Below are 23,900 nucleotides of genomic sequence, written 5' to 3' on the forward strand. Positions count from 1 at the left end.
ATGGGCAAATCACCAACTCTGTTGGTCTTAGGCTCCTACTCTGCAAAATGAATGGGTTGGACTAGATGACCCTAAGGTCCCTCTTATCTCTTGATCTTTGGTCATATGAAGGGTCTAAGGTGGCTTGAGCCAGTGAATGATGGGGTAAGTGGTGGTGAAGATGTCACAATCTATCTCCGAAGAGCTCTGGCAGCTTCCACTCGACAGTTCACTCTGAAAGACGCTCCCCCAGGACAAATGAGAAGGAATCGTTTCAAAGCGGATCAAATAGAAAATAATAATTTATTTTGACCTCATCTTGATGTTTGTAACTCGTCGTGATTCCATGAAACTGCTTATTAAATTCAGTACATTCAACTCTACAAAGCAAACAGATACTAGAGGGGGCACTTAAAAAAATCACACAGACGGTCTCGTATCAACAACTTTCCTGTACATGCAAATTCTTTCAACAGGCTGCAACATTTGCAAACATGCTTGAACCTCCTTTAAAGCCACAGGATATTCTGCTCCAGGTCCTTCTTGTTAAACCTTGGTGCTTCCTTAGGAATATCACAAAGAAAAAATATGTTTAAATGCAGATCACAACGCTAAACACTGATGGTTTGGTTATGTGTGGGAAGTATCCTAAAACAGCTCACACAAAGGGAAGTCAGTGATGCTGAGCTGCCAGCAACTTGAGCTAAAATATTGATAAACTGGCCCCAAGTATGGCAGACCCAGGGCAAGGTAATGTTACAAAAGAGGGTTTCGTAAAAATACATATTGGCAGTTGCATTTGTGTTTCAGGCAGGAAAAGAAAAGCATGTCTAACTTTTTTTTAATATGAATATAGTTTAAACAAATTCTTTTGTGTAAGTATGGTTAATAAGAAGATTTCTGAAATTTAAAACACTTTATGTAAAAGGTAACAAGTAAAAAAGTACAATCACTTATCTGAAAAAAGCTGTTTGTTAATATTGCCTTCAAAGATAATCAGGGTGGTTTTCTCCTGTTAAAATAGTTATCACACCCAATGTTGTAGAGTTCAGTTTTTTCACCTATAAACACAAGGACTCTATTTATCTTATATACAAAAACTTGCCACATTGAACGAGGCAGGAATTTTGACCCCAATGGTAGAGTTGGTTTGTTTTTTTTTATATACACACAATTCAGAAATGGAAATTATACAGTAGTCACTGATAGGAAGGAATTGTATACTCTAGTGCCATCGGGGGACTTTGTACCGTGGGTTAAGAGTTCTTGGATGGTCATCCAATTATCAAAGATTTTTTTGTTTCTCTTCTTCATCATCTTTTTGTGGCTCAGTTCAATGATGTTCATTTCCTTCTTTTCTTCGGCCCCTTGCTGTTCTTTTAGGCAGTCTAGCCTGCTCTGCATCATGAACTCTCGTCTTCTCCTCTGCTCCTTTGCTTTCACGACGTGCTGCTTCCTCTCTTCTTTGCTCCAATACCGTCCCATCTTCATCTCGCTGATGGCGTCATCATCTGTTGTCATGCCGCTGCGCTCTTCTCGGATCTTCAGGGCTCGCTCACGCAGGAGCCTGTCTCTCACCGGCCGCTTGGTGATGTAGCGGGTACCATCGCTTCTTATCTTCACCTTCCATTCCATTCGGGGTTCGGACTGGTTGGAAGAGTTTAAGTCCTTGCACATGCTGACCAGACTCATCTGGCTCTGGGCATACTCCACGGCTGACTTCTGCTGGATCAGCTGCATGTAACTCTGGTAATGCTGGGCGTGGGCAGGGATGTGAGCGTGCTTGTAGGGGGAGTGGTGATAGGGGGAGAGATAAGAGCCACCCAACTTTGGACTCTGGGTTGGGCTCTTGCTTTCCTCATTGACTTTTCTCTCTTTGTTCTCCAGCTGTTTGCTAAGATCAAGCTCTTTTGGAGAGGGGCAGTACTTGGGGCTGCTGGTCTCTGGACTCTCTGTGATGGTGAGCAGATTCCTCTGGGATGCTTTGCAGGCGGCGGAGCTGCTCGTCGCCCCATCGCTGCCTTGACAGCTGATGCTTTCGGCAATTCTCCTCAGGGAGTTATCTGGAGAGATCTCTAGGGTGAGCGGGGTACTGCGGCAGCTCTCTCCAGTGTTGTAGGCGCTGGAGCTATCTTTGTCCGATTTCTCAGGGAGTTCGGTGATGTCGGAGAGCTCGTGCCTTCGGACGTCGATGCTGGTGTTGTAATTCCGGAATCCGCTATTATGCAACATCCACGACTCTCGGTACTGCTCCTTCAGCTGCTGCATCTTGTGAGCCCTGACAATGTTCAGACACTCCAACTCGATGTTGCGGAGCTCTTCGTTCAGCATCTCCAGCTCTCTGTCCACACTCTCGGGGTCGCTCTTGTTCACTTCGAGGGCACTGTTCTGATAATACAGGCTGTAGGGATTGGCACTCTTCACTTGGCACTTGAGTTCCAGGAGTTCCCGAAATCGCTCACACTCGTCCACCGGGATCCCAAGGAAGTCGGCATCTGTGCAGTCGGCTGAAATAAAGGACTCGTTGCTGAAGGGCACGTCTCCGCTCCCAAGGGTGTCCTGGCTGTACATCAGTTTCCTCTGGCTCCCCAGAGTATTAGAAGACGTGGTGTGGTCGTCAGCGTTGTTCTCCTGCTCGGAGCTCTCGTCATTGCGGGTGCTCTCATCCGTGCGCCCCACACCACTGTCCTTCTCGTGCTGGTTCGACAAGATTGTGGCCGTGTCCGTGGTGCCTTCGTCTTCCTCGTGTTTTTTCTAAACAAATAAAAATAACAACAACAACACTGCTGAAAAGGGCAAAGTATATGGGACTGATTTCCCATCTTGAACTCTCATCTTACAAAAACACATTTGTGGATATGGAGAAGTCTCTATTTTTAGGGAGTTTTTTTAGAGGGATCTGAGGGGGTGAATCATTAAGAATATCTACCACATTTTAGAGTGGCAGTGTGAAGTAGTATAAGGAAGGTTATATGAATCACTCAGAGTTTCCATTATATTTTAGAATTGCAGTATGATGTAGTAGAAAGAATGTTGTACCCAAGGTCAAGAGGGACCTAGTTAGTTTTGATTCCTGCCTCAGAAGCTTACTAGCTGTGTAAACCTGAGTGAGCCCTTTTACTTGAACCTCAGTTTTTTCATCTGCAAAGAGGGATAACAATACCCATAGAACCTACTTTGTGGAGTTGTGGTGTGAGGAGCAACATGAACTATTTTGCAAACTCTATGTAACTGTCTATGGCAATGTTGGCCAGTGCTATTTTCAGTCCCTCATTTGTGTTTTATCAGGGGTTCAAACCTCTCTGTCCATCCTGAAATCACTCTTCCACTAAAAGAAATGTGATGACTCTTTAAAAGATCATTTGTTTATGCTGATACGTCAATGATGTCATAGGTACTCGCTCAGCCAATTTCAGACAGTCAGCAATACAAGTTTTATTTTTCAACATAAGAAGTCAGAACAGCAGCATTCTTGTGGCCAAGAATATTAACAGCTTGAATTCTATTAGTTATCAAGTAGAAAAGCACTTCTATCATTTTAAGTCTATACTCAAGCTAGCTTGAACATGGGTAGGCAGAACATCTGAAAATCTCCATTCCTTGCCAGCTCCCACAGGGCTGATTACAACCCTTCTCTCCTAATGGGAATTTCCCATCTAGACTCCCATGGGAATTTCTGGTTGGCATTTATAATGGTCTTCCAAATTTGGGCTCTACTGGGGGAGGGTGGAGAGAGAGAAGGGATGAGGATGGCTCATTCTGGGCTAAGCGCCCATCCTTCTGTAGGCACGTATGTACGTATGTACACATTCTGACCTGCTGAAGCACGCCTGCTGTGAACTGCATGGCTTGGTGGTGCTGCTCTTCCAGCATGTCCATATGTAAGTCATCCAGGAAATCATTTCTATCGTCGTCCAGCCATCCTTCGTCCAGCTGTGGGAAGAGGAAACAGAGACACGGCTTCAGCGGGACTTTGGCCCAGCCACACTGTCTTACTTGTTCCAACACTCCATCTCCCATCTCCCATGCTTCTGGATTGGCTATCCCTCATGTCTGGAATGCCTACCCTCTTTACCTCCATCATTGAGTTTCCCTGGCTTCCTTCAAGACTTGGCTCAAGTCTTACCTTCCTCAGGAGGTCCTCTCAACTGTTAGTACCTTCCCTTCTGAAATTACCTCTCATCTGCTCTCTCTATATCTCCTAAGTATCTATGCATTCACAAGTTGGGTCCCTTTCCCCCGTTAGAACACGTGCTCCTCCAAGAAAGGAACTGCTGGCCTTTCTCTACGTCCCTGGTGATCTTAGCATAGGGCCAGGCACATAGTAATCACTTGACAAATGCATGACAGTGACTGATTTACTGAATACAACTTATGTATTTTTCTGCTTTCGTAAGAACTTTCTAGGTCCTCTCTTTAAAGAAAGAAGAGCAGGGTAGTCTGAAAACTCATTAAAATTAGTTAGGAGAAACTCTTCTCCATTAATTTCCCTTTCTTCCCAGGGTAGCTGTCCTACACATCAAGCCATCGTTTTCATAGAACCATGCTAAACATTTAAGATGAAAAACTAAATCCAAGGTGTCCCTTGTACTCTAACTGAACTAGACCAGGGACCCTTAAACTTTTTTTTTCTGTGTCCTAGAACCCTGTAATCAGTGGCTGGCAAAGTCTATGAACCCCTTCTCAGAATCACGTTTTTAAATGCACAAGATAAAGTACATGGTACTTTACATACTAAAGTACAAAGGAAAGCACTTATCCTGAAATACAGTTACGGAATCTTTTTTAAAAACAAGTTCATGAACCCAGGTTAAGAATCCGTGATGTTAATGATTGCCAAGGTCCCTTCCTTCCAGCAAAATCGTCATCGCCATTGTCCTCATCATTGGTGGGCTAACCCCTTGCCCCCTTTTGTGGTTGCTTCTCATTTGCTTTTTAGTTTGGGTCTTTACACATAAAGTAGAATTGGACCTGGCCCAGAGCTTCAGTCCCTTCACTCTACTTCCTCCACACTACCTGGCCAAATGAGGGTCAGAGAAGTACTTTAGTGGCAATTCATACTTCATCATCACCCTCAGAAATTGTGTGGGAGACTCAAGTTATGGTTGCCAAGTTGTGTTCCTCATTTAAGATGAGTAGATTATGGATATGAAATTCACATTCCTAGATAGGATAATGAAAGACTGCCACTCCTTGACAAATTAGCTTGCATTTATTTTGTTTATATCTGATTATGTATATTTCACCTGTAAGATAAGCTGGAGAAGGAAATGGCAAACCACTCCAGTATCTTTGCCAAGACAACTCTAAATGGGGTCATGAAGAGTTAGACATGACTGAAAAACCATGTATACGCTCTCCCTTCTCTATAAAATGTAAACTCCTTGAGGGTAGAGGGTGATTATTTTTTGTCTCCAGTATCTAGCACAGAAGCAGGCACTTAATAAATGGTTATCGATTGAAGGATTAGGTTGTAACCTTGCCAATATTCCACTAGGGGTCAGTCTTGAAAGAGGAGAATACCTGAAAGAAACCTAAGCATTTGTGGAATTCAACAATGACCCTTCTGTGTTCTTGGGGCTGTACTATGAGAGAAATGATTATGAGTAACCAATGATTAGGGGAGACCCAGAGTTCCCCCTTTTTCTATAGTCCTCATTTCAAAGTTCAATCTCTTGAAGGACATTTACTGATAATGAGATTGAATTAACTCTTCTCAGTCTTGGTCAGACCCCACACAACCTTACAAGGAATTTAATCTAAGGCGGAGAAGCCCATTGTGTTTGGGTGGAGATAAATTCTTTGATCAGATTGCCCAAAGCTAAGGGTGGTCCGAGTGTAGAGACAGTCTCTTTGTCCAAGAGTGACCTAATGACTTTCTCTCAGCCCCTCATTGGAGTTAGCCCACTTCTCATTGTAATATTCACTTTCTCATTAATTGTTAATCAGAGTTGATTGCCACCTTCTGGGACACCCATTTTTCCAAGGGCATATAAGCCATGAGCCTGCTGCCATGATGATCTTTGGCATTCAAGAATGCCACTGACCTCTTTTATTAAAATGCTAGCAGTATTAATAAGATGACTACCCAGAAATTATGTCTCTCAAACTTTTTAAAAGTCACAACTAGATGCCAAGAATAGAAAGATAAATGCAAGACAGGCCCTGTCCTCAATAAGCTTATTACATAGGTCTGGAATCCTCTTTTTTCCCTTTGGTTTCTTTTTTTCTGGTTCCGAGCTTTTTGTTGCTGCCCTAGGATAGTGATCAGTTAGCCCTAAATAGACACTTAGACAGAAAGCTTTTCTTTAGAAGGCAAACAACAAAATGGATTCTGAAACATGGCAAAAATTCATCTACCTGGCCAAAGCAGAGTTAGCGCTCAAGTTAAGAATAATTACTTATGACATACTTTATTGGACTAGAGATAGAGGTGCTGACATTGAATCATGAAGGGGAAAACAACAGAGACATGAAGCTGCCATACCTGGAGTTCAGGTCTTGCTATGAGCAAGGAGACATTCTTGCTCTCTTCACTAGTGAGAAGCGCCACAGCTTCCTCTCGGTTTTGTACCTCTATACCATTAATCTAAAAAAAAATGTATAGTGATTTGATCAGTTTGTGTGTAGGGACTTTATCCATCCTGATTCTGCACAGCCCCACTGTCAGCCCTGGCCTCCCATAACTTCCCTTATTCACACCTGGAGCATCATTTATCACACCCAGCCACAAAAGAATGTCTGTCTCCAAACATAACAAAGGCCTTACACCAATGCCTTTTTCTCTTGGCACTTGCCTATGAGAAAGCCACTGCTGGTTCAGTTGATGAGGTAACTGCATCGCTAAAGCAATAAACAGCACAGGTGGCATTGGGTGGATTATCACTGAGATGCAAGAGGCAGCAGAGGGAGATGATGTGCTGGGGGAAGAGGAAGGGAAAGGTACGGACGTGTCAGGAATAAGGGTGCTGAGTCAGGAGTGTGCGTGGGAAAAACTCAAGCCATACCTCACACAGACTTGCAGGTAACTACCACACCCAGAAGGAAGATGACAGAGAAGAGACAGAAAGAGAGAGAGAGAGAGAGAGAGAGAGAGAGAGAGAGAGAGAGAGAGAGAGGAGGGAAAGCAACTTTGCTAATGACTCTAGTTTTGACCTTAGATTATTTAAGAGAATGAATGACAAGGAGGAGTCTTAAAGGTATAAGAAGTCACTCAATCCTTTATAATAAAATGACACAGGATGGATTAGAAATAGGTGAGTGTACAATGAGTGAGAGGAAGGCACAGAACTCACACCCCTGAAGCACAGCAAAGCAAAACCTTGTGGGCTGCTGAGACCAAGACAACAAACATTTATTAAGGATCTATCACGTGTGAGGCACCGTACTAAGTCCTGGGGCTGAAGATTGAAAATAATATCAAAAGCTTATGGATTTAGAGTTGGAAGGAACCTTCTGAATCCTCCAGGCCACTCTCCCCACTCTCCATTTTGCACAGAGAACCAGAGCTTTACCCCATGATCCCACAGGTAGTAAGGGGCAGGATTCCACTGCTCCCTGATTGCCCCTTTCAGCTTTAACAGTCTATGATAACTTTGTGCTAGAGACAGGAGCTAAAAAAGGTGATGAATGGACACCTGACCAGAAGGAATGGGAGTCCTTCAGGAAGATGGATGACTGTAATATGGAAGGCCTTACCTAGGGGAAAATGAACTTCCAAGACAAAAAGACTACCCTTAAGAGCAGCTCCATGAAGTGGGCTAAATATTCAGCCAAGCAAACTAGGAACAGTCCAATTAATTTTACTGAAATTTTCCAAAGATTATTTTCTACCTTGGGGTGGGACAGAACTTGAAAAACTTGGTCTATGAATAATTCTTCAGAGGAACTTAAAAGGACAGGGGAAAATGGAGACTGCTAGAATGTCTTCTACAAGTCTCAACTTGGAATATTGGACCCATCCATTATCATTAATCTCTAAGTGGCAAGAAGTCAAAGTCTTTGGCATTAAATCCAGCGACTGCATTCTATGTTCTGGCCGCATGCATAGAGCACAGGGTGTAAATGTTAATGTGAGGCCCAGGTGGGACAGAAGTAATAATAATAGGTAAAGTTTATACAGTAATTGCAGACTGGCAAAGCCTTTTACAAACAGCTCATTTGAGCTTCATAATTACCCTGAAAAGTGGGTGCTATTGTCTTTATACTACAAATGAGGAACTAAGCCTGAAAGGGCCAAGTGCCTTGCCCAATGCCATCACAGTCTAAGTGTCAGAGATGAGATTCTAACTTGGGCCTTACTGACATACAGTGCCTTAGCTAATACCTCTGGGGATGATGTTTGTTTTGTTGGGCCCCTGGGGTCAGAACCGGGAGAAACAGATCAAGCTGCATAGGGATATATTGAGGTCTGAGGCTAGAAAAACTTCCTAGGAATTAGAGTTGCTTACAGGTAGAATGAGATAACTCAGGTGGTAATAATTATCAATAATAATAATTCATATAGGGCTCTAAGGTTTGCGAAATGCTTTACAAATATTATTTTGATGATGCTCACAACAACTCTGGGAGATAGGTTCTATTATTATTGCCATTTTACAGTTGAGGAAACTGAGGCAGGCAGAGGTTAAGTGAGTTGCCCAGGGTCCCATAGCCAGTAAGTGTCTGAGGTCACATGTGGACTCTAAGTCCAGCACTCCATCCACTCACTACCTAGCTGCTTCTTTAAAGAGGTACATAATGGATTCTTTTGTCACTTGAGGTCCTTAAGTAGGAATTAGATGATCTTTTGTTAGGGGGGATATAGAGAAGAAACCGGTTTGGACTAGATGCCCCCAAGGTCACTGCCAATCTTGGAATTCTGTACAGAATTCTTGTACAGAAATAGGTCTAAATGAGCAAATATGCAAACCAGCAGGCAACTTACTTGGATGATCCGGTCTCCCTCTCGTATGCGTCCATCCTTTGCAGCAATGCTGTTGGGATCAATCTGAAAGACAGAGGAGGGAAGTTAGGTCCCTTCCAGCTCCAAGCACCTATGAGATCAACCACAGGGAAGTACAGCCCTGATGCCCTCTGGACCCACTCAGAAGCAACAATAAAAGAGTTTCAAAAGTCAGCCTCTAATAAACACGGTCACCCTTAGGGATATTGCTTGGTATTATCTTTGTTGAGAAAAGGGCAGTTTCCCAGCTGACATGGAAGAGGGGGAAAGGGGTGGGAACGTTCTATCTCCATCCCTTTTTTTGAAGGCCGGTGAAACCTCAGCCAATCATATCTGAAATGAACCTATTACATGTTGCTCCAGAGTCTGGTATGTTCACAAATACACGGCAAGCATCCCAGAAATAGTGTCTGATGACAAGCTTGACATTGGGTGCAATGATCCAAGACAATCCCAAAGGACTAATGATGAAGCATACTATCTGCCTCCAGAGAAGGAATATTGGTTGAATACAGACTGAAGCATGCTTTCTTTCTTTCATTTTTTTCTTTTATTAGAGTCTTCTTGTACAAAATGACTAATATGGAAATGTTTTACATAATTGCACATGTGTAACTTATATCTGATTGCTTATCACCTCAGGGAGGAGGGAGGGACAGAATTTGGGACTCAGAACTTTAAATAAAAATGTTTAAAAAAATGGGGGGGAGGAAGGGATGGCACCGGGGCTTTTGTGCCTAGTAAGAAACAGCCAAATAGTGAAAAGATGAGGAAGGACAAGCAGATACCACATTTTTCATTATGTTTCCTGTCAACAACAAGTTATATGAAATTTAGCAAACTTTTATATCACGATGGCTGAAGATTCCCAAATTCTAGAGAGAACTACAGACTAGTGTTTAGAAAAGGAAGAGTCTCCAAATGACATGGGGGCCAAAGGACCATAAAGTCAGCAAGGGCTGTCAATCAAATGCATTTGGTCATAGACCACCACTGTATTAAGGCTGATGGCATTCATTCTATTTCCTCCAGATACCAGTGATCAAAAGCCCATGCACCTCATGTTTATTTGTTTTCGGGGGTCCAGATCTGGATTTCATCAATACAGGAAATTAGTGGTACAGAGACTTTCTCTGCAGAAGCAAATGAGGAACTTGTGTGTCACCTGCAGTCTTAGAGGGTTGCCTGAGGTCACTGAGAAGTTAAGTGACTTGCCCAGGGTCACACAGCCACTGTCAAAGGTAAGACTTGACCTCAGGGCTTACTGACTCCAAGGCACCTGCTGTGGATATGCTTTCTACCTACTATGCCATGAAGTCTCCCATCCCGTGGACACCTAGGTCAAAAATAAATCAGCTGCACTGTGGAAAGCCTGGAAATTGCCAAGGTGCTCATTATTACCAGATGCCTATAAGTTTTACCCATACTTTGAATGTCTGAGTGTTTGTAAGTCCTGGAGAAAGAGACAGGAAATTCTGAAACCTACCTGTTAGCCAGAAATTTTATCATGTCTCTCTCTTCCCCTATCCCACTGTCTCTCTTCTCTTCCTTCTTCTCTGTCTCTGTCTCCTTCTCTCTCTGACTCTATGTATTTCTGTCTCTCTGAGTCTCTCTTTCTCTCTGTCTCTTTCTATCTCATTCATTCACTCACACACATGAACACACGAAAGGAAAATGAACAATTGATCTTTCTCTGCCAATGCGTATCTTGAGCTGAGCTAGGGCTAAGGAGCTCCCTTAATCACTTAGGCTGAATGAGAGGGAACGGAGTAACTCATTCTTACCTCACTTATATAAATCCCAATGTCATCTTCATCATCTGTCCGGTAACACACAGTGAGCCCCAGTTTGTCTTGACTATTCAGTCGGTACAAATCCACCTCCTAGGCACAGAAAAGGACATTCAAGATCAAAATGGCTGCATGATGATACAGACCTGTCAAGCGCTTTGGAAATATTTTGCTTAAATGCTATACTGGATTTCTTTTCATTTGACTGCAGACAGCAGGTTAACTTACTGAACAAAAAGTGATTAGGTCTGTGGGATCAATGCTGAGGGCATTTCTGACCTTTCAATCAATATAAAGTCATTTTGAAAATAGTTCTTTCATTGATCTTAGAGAAAGAAAAATCACCTATATTTCATTCAGTGTCAGGACTTCCAGTGGCAAACCTTTTTAAAAAGCCATACTTCAATGGTTGTCACAAACAAGGGCATTTTCATACAAAAGCCACTCGCCGATTTTAATACAAATGTTTCCAACATGTGGAGTTAAGCTGATCTCACTTTGGGCTCCTTTAATATTCACAGCGATGTAACTTGCAAAGAGAGATTACTGCATAAATTCAGTCCAGAAAGGAGGGCAACGTGATAGCATGCAATTAATGTTTTCCACAACAGCTGTGATATTTACAGTCGAGAAATTAGTTTCAGGCTTTATTACGGCAAATGAAAGAAGATAAAAGCAGAGGGGACCTGAGTGCTTGGCATGAGACATGAGCTCAGCAAATGGCTGAGCTACAGAGCACATTGCATGGTCCAATTAGCCTGGGCTTCAGAAGGAAATCAGACCTTTGAAAACAACTGAAGCCTCTGGGAGCAAGTTATGGGACTGTCTAGGAAGTGTTAACAAGTTGTAGAGGCCAATCTAACCCACCAGCCAGGCAGGCAGAAAAGTTGGTGCCGCAGCAAAAGATAATTCTATCCTCGGGGCTCATCACAATACATATTCTTGGACAGGTCATTGGGTCTGGTTTGTAAAACATTATCTTCCAGTGGATAGGTATGGGGAGGCCTGCTGAAATCGGATTGCTGGCCCATTTCAGGGAGGCTTTTTCTAGGAGAAGTAGATGGAACTCAAAGCTTTCATCCCTTTTTCCACTTCCAAATTCAATCCCTGATAGAATGTCAGCTGTGTGAAGGCAGGAACTACTGCCTGTTTTTGTCTTTGTATCTCTAGCATCTGGTATAGTTACTGGCACATAGTAGGCGCTTGGTATGTTTGCTGAATTGAATCCAGAGTGGTACAGTGGATTGAGTGCCAGACAGGGAGTCAGAAGCACCTGAATTCTAATCCTACCCTCAGGTACTTATTAACTTCTTAGAAGTTCGGCAAATCTCTTTTAACCTCTGTGCCTCACTTTCCTCATCTGTAAAATGAGGGAGGTGGAACAGGTGAATTCTAAGGTGCCTTCCAGCTCTGGAGTTGGGAGTTTAAACATAACAATTATAATAGTTGGTATGTCCATAGAGCTTGAAGGTTTTCAGAGCTCCTTACACACATTATTCATTTGCTCTTCACAATAACCTTGAAAGGGAGGTGCTATAGGTACAGTATTTCCATTTTAGAGATAAGGAAAGTGAGGCTCAGAGAGGTGGGGGGAGTGCTTTGCCCAGTATTACACAGCTCGTAAATGGCTTATCTTCCTGACTCTTAGACCCATCTTTCTTTCTCCTACATCATATTGCTGCCTCTCCGTAAACATAGGAGGGTCTCCTCTATGCAAAGCATTTTGCTAGGCGGCATGGTGGCGCTAGCACTGCAGTGGATAGAAAGGACGGGCCAGAAATGGATGGTTTGGGCCAAATGCAGCACGTCTGACACACCTGGAAGGCAAAAGTCAGATCCTTAGACAGTAAAAGTGAACTCTGCTTTGAACCTGGATGTTTATCTTAGAGTAATAGACCTACGAAGCATCTGAGAGATCACCTCTCATTCATTTTACAGATGAGGAAAGGAATGCAGTTGGATGGATGGCCACTAGAGCTGCTCCCTCAGCACATATGGGAGGCAGCATGGTGCTTTGGAATAAGGGCTGGCTTGGGAGTCCAAAGGCTTGGGTTCAAAGCCCAGAGACTTCCAGGTACTGCTTGTTTGACCATAATCAAGTCACTTAACCATGCTGGGCCTTCTTCAACTGTAGAATGAGGAGGTTGGATGAGAACAGTGGTGTCAAACTCAAATATAAAGGTGGGGGGAGAGCAATAAATGGTATATAAGGATCCCCACCAGCCATACTGCCATCGACTGACTTAGAAAATCACATGTTCTTTGGAATTTTTTGTTTATTTTGTGAAACATTTCCCAATGACATTTTAATCTGATTCTGCAGAACTCAGAAGACACTTCTGAACTAGAAAACCTCAAAGGCTCCTTTTAGCTCTAAATCTATGATCCTATATCATGGATAGCTACTGAAAATAGACAATGAACTGGATTCAGAATTAAATCAGAAGAGGAAGTTAAGAACTATAATTGGGAAACTACATAATTTCTATTTTTTGATAACCCCTAATTTTGCCCGTTAACAATGGCCCATGTTTTCAACATCAATATTCTTCCAGTGATGTGATGGTAAGTCAGAGAATCCTACAGACTAGTCCAGAATTTATCACCCAAAGGGCAATGGAGAGGAGAGCGGTGGGTTTGAACAGAAGGCAGCAAGTTACCAATGAGGGATCATACAGGAGGACAGGTTTAAAGGATGTCAACTGAGAAATGAATGATCAGATAAAGAGATGAGCCAGTCACATAGCAAGAGAGTGGGACAGCCTCTGTATTGCACTGGTGCCCATAAGATGGCAAGAGCATGGAAAGAAGAGCTCAATATATTGGTTGGATGCCCTGTGGTTGATTTACGGGAGAAAACTGGCACAGGATCAGCAGACATTGAAAGAATTTGCAATCTGCATTGTTGAAGGAAGCATCCATACTGATGAGATGACAGGGCTATTAGGGCATCTGAATACTTTAAAGATACATAATTGAACAATAATAAGCTATAAATACTTATTAAGCACCTACTATGTGACAGGCACTGGCAAATGATGGCAGACTTAGAACTGGAAGAAACCATGGAGGACATCTAGTGTAATACCTTCATTTTATAGATGGAGAAACCCAGGCATAGAGAAGCTACATGGCATGCCTAATGATAACCTAGATGGTGTCAGGGCTGGCATTCTGAGGGCTATAGAGTTATAACTATATAGCTGGAAGAGACCTTAGAGGTCATCTAGTGTGACCGTCTCATTTTACAGATAAGGAAACAGAGGTGAACAGGGTTAAGTGACTTGCCCAGGGTCACACAGCTAGTAAGTGTCTGAGGTTGGATTTGAACTCAGGTCTTCCTGACTCCAGGCCTGGTGCTCTAACACTATGTCACCTAGCTGCCACTATTATGTTTCAGGGACTTCATTTCTGACAACAATCCTATGAAACGTCTCTCATGGTATTGTTGTCCTTATCCTATGAATGAGGAAACTGAGTCACTTATAGGTGTCTGTAAGGAGGAGTAGAAACACTCAAATAATGCAGACTTTGTGCTAATTCTGACTGGCCTTCTTTCCCCACCCCCCAACTCAGTGTGAACCAGGGAAGTTGGGGACATTTTTTTGGTCCCCAGCCAAATGGAGGGCTCCAATGAATGTAAACAGAACGTCTTCCATTGCCATAATGGGACATTGTGGAGAGTGAAAGTTTAATGCCTCGTCAGTAGGTTCTTCCTCAGACAGGCAGTCATGAAAAACACTGAGACACATTCCAAAAAGGTCAAGAGGAGAAAAATCTGAACGTGGCTAACACTGCGTCTCCTTGTTTTCCAATGTTATTCAGAAGGGGAAATAAAGCTCCCAAACGGTATTTTTATTATGTTCTAAGGGACTGACCAAAAGGCCAATCCAAGCTCGAGGGACATTTACAGGAGGGTCCAAAACAAGGAGGTTATCTTCCCCCTGAATTCAGAATTTGTTGGATCCTGCTTTGGTTACTTTTGTCCCTTCCTTGATTCCTCCTTATAAAAGAAACATCGAAAAACTGGAACCAGTCCAGAGAGGGCATCCAGGATAGTGAAGGGTCTGGCAAGCACGTCATGAGGAGAATGAATGGTGGAAAGAAGCATTTGAAGAATGTCTAGCCTGAAGACAAGGTTTAGGGCCTGACATGATAGCTAGCTTTGAATATCTGAAGGGCTGCTGTTGGGATGAATGATTAGACTCTGCAGCACTGATGGGAAGATTTTCATTCAATAAACATTTGTTGAATGCCTTCAACATCCCAAGCATTATAAGTTAGCCACTGGGGACACCAAGGCCAAAAAAACAAAACAAAAAAGAAAAAAAGGAATGGTCCTTGCCTTTAAGGAATTTACATTCTATTGGGAGAAATAACATCTAAAGAGCTAAAAAGGTAAAGTACTTTGTTGGTAGAGACACTATAATGCCTAGGGAGATCAGGAAAGGCCTCAGGTTGATGGTGCATTGAAGGGAGCCATGGATTCTGTGATGGCGAGGTTAGGAGGGCAGATCTCTAGCAGAGAGCTAGGGGAGCAGACTGTACAAGATATGGAGGCAGGAGACCTGTCAAGAGTCACTTACAGGAGGGGCAGCTAGGTGGTGCAGTGGATACAGCGCCGGTCCTGAATTCAGGAGGACCTGAGTTCAAATCCAGCCTCAGACACATAACACTTACTAGCTGTGTGACCCTGGGCAAGTCACTTAACCCCATTGCCTAGGCAAAAAAAAAAAAAAGAGTCACAGTGAAAAGCTAGCAGGCTTATTTGACTGGAATGCAGAACATGTGTAGGGGGACCAATGTGTGAACTTTCTAGAAAGATACAATATAGCCAGATTGGGAAGGTCTTTAAATACCAGACAGCTTTTATTTTATCTTAAAGGCAACAGGAAGCTACCTGTTATAGAAAGGTAGACTTTTAGCTCAAATAGCACGGTACAAAGGAAAAATGCTAGCTATGCAGTTAGAAGGTTTGGGTTCAAATCCTACTTGTGAGGCCTGTTATCTGAATGATCTTACCCTCTTAAAACCTGAGTTTCCCTATTTGCAAAATGATGGTGGTAGTTAGGCTAGATGACCTCTAAGGACCCTCCCTTCCAAAGTATGAAATCTCTGATCCTTCATGTTCTAGAATATTTGATACTCTGGTATACATTCAAGATTCTTAAAGGCTAGGGCAGTGTCTCACACTTCTCTTGAATAAAGCATACAGTGCTTGGCACATAGTAGGTGTTGTTAATCACCCACCGTGCTACAGGAATCATGCTTAATGTTGCCGTGTTCACTGTCCAATCATTTATAATTCATGCATTAAAAAAAAAAGGAAGTTGTTTCTGGCAAGGCATTATTTCAGGTATTACTATCCCCCAGATGATGTGTGGCCCTACTAGAACAGACTTCTTTAGAGTCAAGCATCGAATTTAGCTGCTGGCTCCCATTAAAATGACTCCTTTGACAACACAATTACCCTGGAAGTCATGTTGTATCAATTTAGCGGGATTTTGCTGAAGCTCATTGCAATGTTATTGAGGCCAAGTTCCTTCCCTGAAAACAAGAGGCCCCCGCACAGACTCAAGGTGAGTTATGAGTAGGAAAAACCAAACGTTCTTCGAGATGCTTGCCCTGAGCGAGGCAAGGCCATCTCCACCACCCTCGATTCCATTGGGTTGTCAAGGATAAACTTGTGAGGCTCAGTTTAAAAAGAAAACTGGCTTAGGGAGGAAGTAGATTTGTTGGCTTAAGTGAAATCTCTTGGGGGCAGCTTTCTACCTTGAAAATGATTTAGTTTTGAAAAGGAAAGGATGCATGGGCTAAAGACATGCTGGGAAAACACAGATATAAGATCAGGGCTGAAAAGGGTCTGCTGCTACATCTGTAAATTCTGTGGGAAAGAGCCGTTGACTCGAGTTTCTCTTTCTGCTCTGGCAGGTTCTTAGGAAGCAGACACCAAAGCCAGATGTATGTAATTCAGGAGGCCGCAGGATGGCGTGGCGGTGGTTCATTATTAGGTAGATTAGGGATTAATATGGTCATTTTATAGATCTGGCCCAGGGTCCCACAGGAAGTAAGTGCCAGAGATAGTGAAATGGTCTTTAGGGCACAAATAGTAACCAAGCAGGGTTTTGGTCATTCCTGACAGCTGAAGCAAGGCCCTCATGCTCTTCTGTCTCAAACTTTGCACTCTTAGCATTCAGCTTACACAGGCAGGAAACAAATTTCCAGGCAATGAATAGCACAGCAAAGAGAAGGTGGAACTGATCCCATCTGGAATCTCAAGATCTACCTTATTCAGGATGCTTCCCCTTTCAGAATGCCTTCATCTACTCTCTATGGTGATTGTTGTCCTTCATTCTTGAAGAGAACCAAAATGATATCACTATGTTGGGGTCAAGGTACAGTGTGTCTGACTGTGGCTGATCACTATATATCTTCTATGTGTGTAGTTTGTTATTGTTCAGTCATTTCCATTGTGTTTGACTCTTACTAGAGTGGTTTGCCATTTTCTTCTCTAGCTTATTTTACAGATAAGGAAACTGAGGCAAACAGGGTGAAGTGACTTGCTTGGGGTAACACAGTTAGTAAGTGTCTGAGGCTGGATTTGAACTCAGGAAGATGAGTCTTCCTGACTCCAAGCTTGGAACTCTATCCACTGGGCAACCTAGTTGTATATATGGGTATGTAGTTATTATATGTTATCTCTCTCATTAGAATTTATACTCCTTGAAGGCAAAGATTATTTTTCCTTCTTTCCCATTCCACGCTTTTCTATGGACATCCAGACCTTAGCACAGTCCCTGGAACAGAGGAAATACTTAATAAATACTTGTGGAGTGACTGATATACACAGGAAAAATCCCCAGCCCTGCTTACATTTCCATATTGCCCTTGAGGAAGTCATCCTGCTTTTCTGGGCCTCAGCTTCCTTGACTGTCAAATGAATGGGTTGGAACAGATAATCTCTAAGGTCAGGGAATAAGCAATCTTGGGAGGTTCCCCCTCCCCAGGGGGAGGAAACAAAAACTGGATGACTCTTTGTTGGGGATGTCATAGAAGCGATTTTTGGACAGGAATGGGTGGATTAACTTGTCTTGGAGTTTCCTTCCAACTCAAATTTTGTGTTTCTAAGTACTCCTGTTCCTTCTAGTTCCGTGATTTTGCAATGAACAGCAATATCTTGGAGGCCAGTGTAAGATTAAAATCCTCAAATTCCATTGATCCTCATTAATTTCCAACTTAATTCCAGCTTGAAGCTGAGCGGCTTTATATCAAACAGGGACTACCCGAGCTGTGTAGAGCAGTATACGCATACTCAATAAATATTTGTTGATCAAGATGAAGATATGATTTTAAAAAAGACTATTAATCAAACCGGTATGAATAATTTATTGGTAATATCTGGATGGCAGCCTCCAACATCCCCAGTGCCTTGTTGAATTGCCAAGACTGAAAGTTTTTTAAAAAATGCCCTTTCAGGTGAAATGTAAATCAATCCAATCAATAGCATGAATTTCTAAGAGCAACGTACACAGAAAATACACACACACACACACACACACACACATACAGACACACAAACACATGGCCGCTGATTAAACATTGGACTTGGGAGGCAGGATGAATGAAGTTCAAATTCTGATTCAGACACTTACTGTGTGACTCTGGGTAAATAAATTGACCTCTTTTACCTCAGTTTCTTCAACTGTAAAACGGGGATAATTACCTATCTCCCAAGATTGTTAGGAGGATCAAATGAGATTATATCTGTAAAGCCTTTTTAGCACAGTGCTTAGAGCATAGTAGGTGCTTAGTAAATGCTTATGTCTTCCTTCTACAAATGAAGCTTTTTGTCATCGTTCAGTCATTTTTTAGTCGTGTCTGACTCTGTGACCCAATTTTGTTTGTTTTTTTTCTTCTTTTGGCAAAGTCACTGCAGTGGTTTTTCCATTTCCTTCTCCAACTCATTTTATAGATGAGGAAACTGAGGCCAGGAGGGTTCAGTGACTTGCCCAGGGTCACACAGCTAGGAAGCATCTGAGGCTAAATCTGAATTTGGGATGATGAGTCTTCTGGACTCCAGGCCAGGCACTCTAACCACTACACCACCCAGCTGGCCCCTACACAAATGAAGCCAGTTCCACTGAAATGCAGTTATCAAAATATTGAAAAAACAAATTCAAAGACCTCTCATTAAGAACTACTGCTCTAGAAATTGATGTGAGACCTTTAGCCTATTACTGAATGAGGATACTAATGACGAGATAGATGCCCTGTTGCTTCCTTGCCACGTAGGCAGAATGATGATGGCCTGGGTGCAAATACACAGGTCTCAAGGTGTGTGTCTGGCATATATTTAGAACAAACAGCATAAATTCACTAAGTTCCCACCATGCTGGGAAGATGTGGAGGATACGTAGAAGAATAAGATGGTCTATGCCTTCAAAGGCAGCTCAGTAGCACAGTGGATAGAGCTCCAGGACTGAAGTCAAGAAGCCTCATCTTCCTGAGTTCCAGTCTGGCCTCAGACACTTCCTAGCTGGTGAAGTTGCTTAACCCCGCTTGCCTCAGTTTCCTCATCTGTTAAATTAGGTGGAGAGGAAAATGGCAAACCACTGTAGTCTCTCTGCCAAGAAAACCTCAAGTGGGGTCATGAAGAGTCAGATACAGCAGAAATAACTGAACAACAGCGTCCCCAAATGAGGTAAAACGTAGCTGGCATAACGGAGACAGCCCCTTCTGGAGATATGTGTGGTGTAACAGAGAGAGCAACGGTTTTGAAGTCAGGAGAGATCCAGGTTCAGATATTACCTCAGACACTTGCCAGCTGTGTGTGAGTGAAAAAAGAATGCCCGATACCCTACCCGAGATTTGAAGAGAAAAGCGAATCATTCCTTGCTTTCAAGGAACTCAAGAGTTTAGCCAGGGGAGACAACCCAGAGAAGACAGTTAAATAGCCAGGCAGATGGCAAGGCCCAGGGCTCCTTAGGGAACATCCGTAGGCCAGATGACGGCTCCCCAGATCTAGCAGGGCACTGAGGAAGAGCAATTGGTAAGGCCAGGGGTATAATCACTTAACTTCACTTAGTTTCAGTTCCTTCAACTGTAAAATGAGGATTATATTATCTAGCTTGTAAGGTTTCTGTGAGCAACCCCTGGGGTTAGTCAAGGAAGGCTTCACGGAAGAGCCTGAACTAGAGTTTGACCAAGGAGTCTCTCAATACCCCCACAGATCTGGAGAAGGAGGCAGTGTTTTACTTCTGGCTACTATTACCTGTGGTGGTCATATCCTCTCATCTGCTACCTCTTTGACTCTACTTAAGTCACTGCTTGAAACCACGGCATGACTGGTGGGAATTTTCTTCCCTCATGAAATCATAAGCTATTGCTTTTCTCTGTTTGGGTATTTTAAATAGTTTTAATGTTATGAGCACACATTCACAGATGAAGGTTACTTAATGGACCTAAAATGTTATATATACAGACTGATGGAACGCCTGGGAAATTCAAACAATACATTAGGAAAACCCATCCTTGACTACTGTTCTTTCTCTCCCCCACTCTCTCAGTTGCTGAAAACAAGATTTAGGGCAGGTGGTTAGTACCTGAATCTTTATGCATAATTATTTGGTAAGTTGACCACTGGATATAATCCTGATACCTCTAAGTAGCGGCATCATAATTGGGATTTGACACTGTTCTAAATATGATCATTTTCAGTATTTTAGAATAAGGATATGCTTTCTCAGGGCATCATCCTTAAAAATATTCATGGAGATGAAAAATCTCCCCCACATGTTCTTCTGCCCATCATAACCTATCTACCACTGGTCCAGGGTGAGGGGTGGGTGGATGAGATATGTAGTAATGGGTTTGCTGTTTAGAGCTGGGGGTAGAGCTGAGCTGTACCATTTCCTCCTACTCTGCCGTCTTGGTCAACTCCATAGAATTTCCTCTTTGTCCAACTGTTTCCAATGGGTCTAATTACAGATCAATCAATGGGTGAGATAAAACTGCTAGGCAGATGAGATCATAGGATTATGGGATCACAGAGTTAGAGCTTGAAAATACTTTACAGGTAATTTAATCCAATCCCTTATTTTACAGATGAGTAATGTGAAGTGGAAATTAATCATTTTATTCTATATGAATGATTCCCCCCCAACTCCAACTAACCAAGTGTAAATTTAAAAGCAGGAACAAAGCCTAGAAAACAGACTATTTCCTGGACCCAGTAGTCTGTTACATGGAGTTTTGGCTAGACTAAAATGACATTATTATTATTTGGTTAGAACCTATGATTGGATCATATTACAGTAGAAATCACTCTGGTTGTGGAGTTTTAAGACATGGGTTAAACCTGCTTGTGATATTTCACACGTGACCTGTGGGCAAGTCACTTGACCTCCCTGGGCATTAGAGAGGGTTGGACCTCCTTGCTTCCCGAGGTCCCAATCCAGCCTTAGATTTATGATTTCAGCGTAGGGAACCTTCCCATGAGGAAACTCCTTTTACCAATGCAGATCAGCAACTGTTCTCTGCAACCTTGAATCCAGTCATCTGGATCTCCTAGAAGTCAAGTAATTTTGTCAGGAACATACAATTATGCACCAGGAGTGAGTATGAAACTCAGATCTTCCTAACTCTGAGGCTGGCTTTCTCTCCCCTAGTTTCTCTTCCTCTTTATCACCACCCACCACCACCGTCACTGCTGCCACCATCACCACTACCACCACCACCACCACTACCACCATCTATGTATTTCACCTCACCTGTGGTATCATACAGAATACCTGGCAAGGTAATTCCTTCTACTAAAGAACTGTTACTGTCACTATCTCATCCTTCTTATCTTTTCCAATGAGATTCAAATAGAGGAGGTTTTGAGACAAGTTTCCACCCTGTGATTCCTTTACATTCAGTGTTTAATGCAGAATTGCACAAGTGAACAAAAAAAGTACTTTAAGTCAAAGTTTTAGGATGGAAGCTCATCATCTGTAGGCACATCGTCAGTCAGTCAACTAGCTTTTATTAAATACCTACTATGTGCCAAGCATGGTGCTAAGTGTTGGAGATATGGAGAAAAACAGTCCCTGCCCACAAGGAGCTCACAATCTAATGAGGGAGATAGTATCCAAACAACTATGTATGGATGAGACATATACAGGACATGTTTGTGGGTGTCATCTCAGAGGGAAGATACAGAACAAGGAGGACTTGAAACCATCCTCAATAGAAGATGAGCAGCAGACAGGACAATGGCATGCCTTGTATTTCATCCCATTCTCAAGACTTTGACTTCCCCAGTTGGGTCTCTATACATTTCATGTAGCTTGAAGGTAAGTATTTGAGATGGAGAATTATTCCTAATTTTTATGAATCAGTTTTATGTCTTGGATATTGTACACCAGTCTGCAATAAAATGTTTCAGCTCCAGTATAGCATATTGGTTGAGTTCTCCAGAATATTTTGATGTTATTATTATTATTTATTCTTGTTTCCTCATTATTAACTCCTCTTTCTCCTGCTACTTTCACCAGACATTGACAGAGTACTTTAAAGTCTGCTCACTCCTCTGTAAACCTGATCTCATTTGAGCTGCACAACTTTGTGAGCTAAGAAATATGTAGCCCATTTTACAGAAGAGGAAACTGTTGCTCAGAGAAGTAAAGAGGTTAGCCCATGGTCACAGAGCTGCCAGAGGCAGGATACAAACCCAGATCTTTATGACTCCAGTTCCACTATGCCAGGCTACTTCTCTATAATGAATAATGGTATCTACAAACTAACCAGCCCCAACCACTGCTCTGCCTCTGATGAAAAGATTAAAGACTCTGAGGAGTAGATTCAGTTTGGCTTTATATTCTGCTTACTAACAATAACTGGCATTATGTAAATGATTTCTATAACTGGCATTATGTAAATGCTTTATATAACTGGCATTATGTAAATATATTACCTCATTGGATCCTCACAATGACCCGGGGAAGTAGGCACTATCATTATCCTCATTTTACAGTTGAGGAAACTGAGGCAGAAAAAGGCGATGCAAATTGCCCAGGGATAATAGTGTCATACAACTAGTAAGAGTCTGAGGTGGACTTCCTGATTCCAAGTCCAACAATATATCCACTTTGCTGCACTGCCTATCTCTGTTCTTTGTTACAGGATGCTGATGCTTGGCTAAAAATTAAATGACAAAAGAATGGAACAATCTTTGTTTCCTGAAGGAGAGTTAGATAAGTCTTTTAAAAAGGTGCTGAAAACATACAATTGGTACATCTGTCTTTCTAAGAAACATCTTGGGTTTTAGATACTCTTGGGTATCATATTCATTCTCTCTCTCTCTCTCTCTCTCTCTTTCTCTCTTTCTCCCCTGACTCCCTCCTGTCTTCGAACAAGAATCTTTTGTTTTAGGAGGAAAATGGTTTGACAGCAAAACACTGAGCAATTATCATATAGAAACTGTTGTAGGTTGCATGTAATTGACAGCAAATGTAACTAACAGGCAATATTGCTAGCTTTAAGTAGATGCCCATAGAAATGATACTCTGGTTGAAGATTTACATGATAGTCTTCTCTTTAATTTTAACTAACCCAGTGATTAGCGTAGTTTGGTCCATTATTCGTTTTAGGAAATGACCCTTGCTTAAATTCAAAACAGGTTTTAGAAACACTGAAGATTCATCAGATATGTTTTCAGAGATCTCTAGTCACAACTACCCTCTCTGCTCCAATCCATGCCTCCCACCCCAAATAAATGCAACCAGTGTTGGTGTTTTTAGGTTAGAATGTATTTCTCAGGGGACAATCCAAATGCAACTATCCAGGTGAGAGTGAGTGTGTCAGAATGCTGCTCTCTCCCATTAATCTCAGTCTCCTCCAAGACTGGAACAAATATCTTCAGTCTTTTTAAAGGGCTATCCGGAGAACAGCTGTTTCCAACTATTCAGCTGCCGTTTTACTGAACCTATCACATTTTTGCTACCAAGTAATTCATCTCCTTCAAAAGTATTAATGCTTCAGCTCAGGCCACCTGATGACCAGCTCTGAAATGGGACAAAATGTTAACCATTTCCAACTGGCTGACCTCCGAGTGGTACAGAAATAATTCATCTGCTTTAACTTTTTAAAAAACATCATTCTCCAAAATCAGTTTTTAAAGATCTTCTTGACTAAATATTTACTAG

The 23,900-nt window shown here is 42.3% G+C and overlaps 1 protein-coding gene across 2 annotated transcripts in view; it reads right to left on the bottom strand.

Annotated features, from left to right (window-relative positions):
- Window positions 1–263: 263 nt before the first annotated feature.
- The window catches only part of PDZRN3 (PDZ domain containing ring finger 3), a 283,690-nt gene continuing 260,053 nt past the window's right edge, over window positions 264–23,900 (bottom strand). For both annotated transcript variants that reach the window (XM_027864044.1, XM_027864045.1), the window contains 5 exons: window positions 10,708–10,806; window positions 8,906–8,968; window positions 6,467–6,568; window positions 3,796–3,912; window positions 264–2,733 (listed from right to left, as the gene is read on the bottom strand). In XM_027864044.1, coding sequence (XP_027719845.1) covers window positions 1,168–2,733; window positions 3,796–3,912; window positions 6,467–6,568; window positions 8,906–8,968; window positions 10,708–10,806 — 1,947 coding nt within the window. In that variant the 3' untranslated portion in view covers window positions 264–1,167. The remainder of the gene's footprint in view (window positions 2,734–3,795; window positions 3,913–6,466; window positions 6,569–8,905; window positions 8,969–10,707; window positions 10,807–23,900) is intronic.

Source organism: Vombatus ursinus, unplaced genomic scaffold, assembly GCF_900497805.2.
Source record: "Vombatus ursinus unplaced genomic scaffold, bare-nosed wombat genome assembly UNPS02014773.1, whole genome shotgun sequence".
Lineage (NCBI taxonomy): Eukaryota > Metazoa > Chordata > Mammalia > Diprotodontia > Vombatidae > Vombatus > Vombatus ursinus.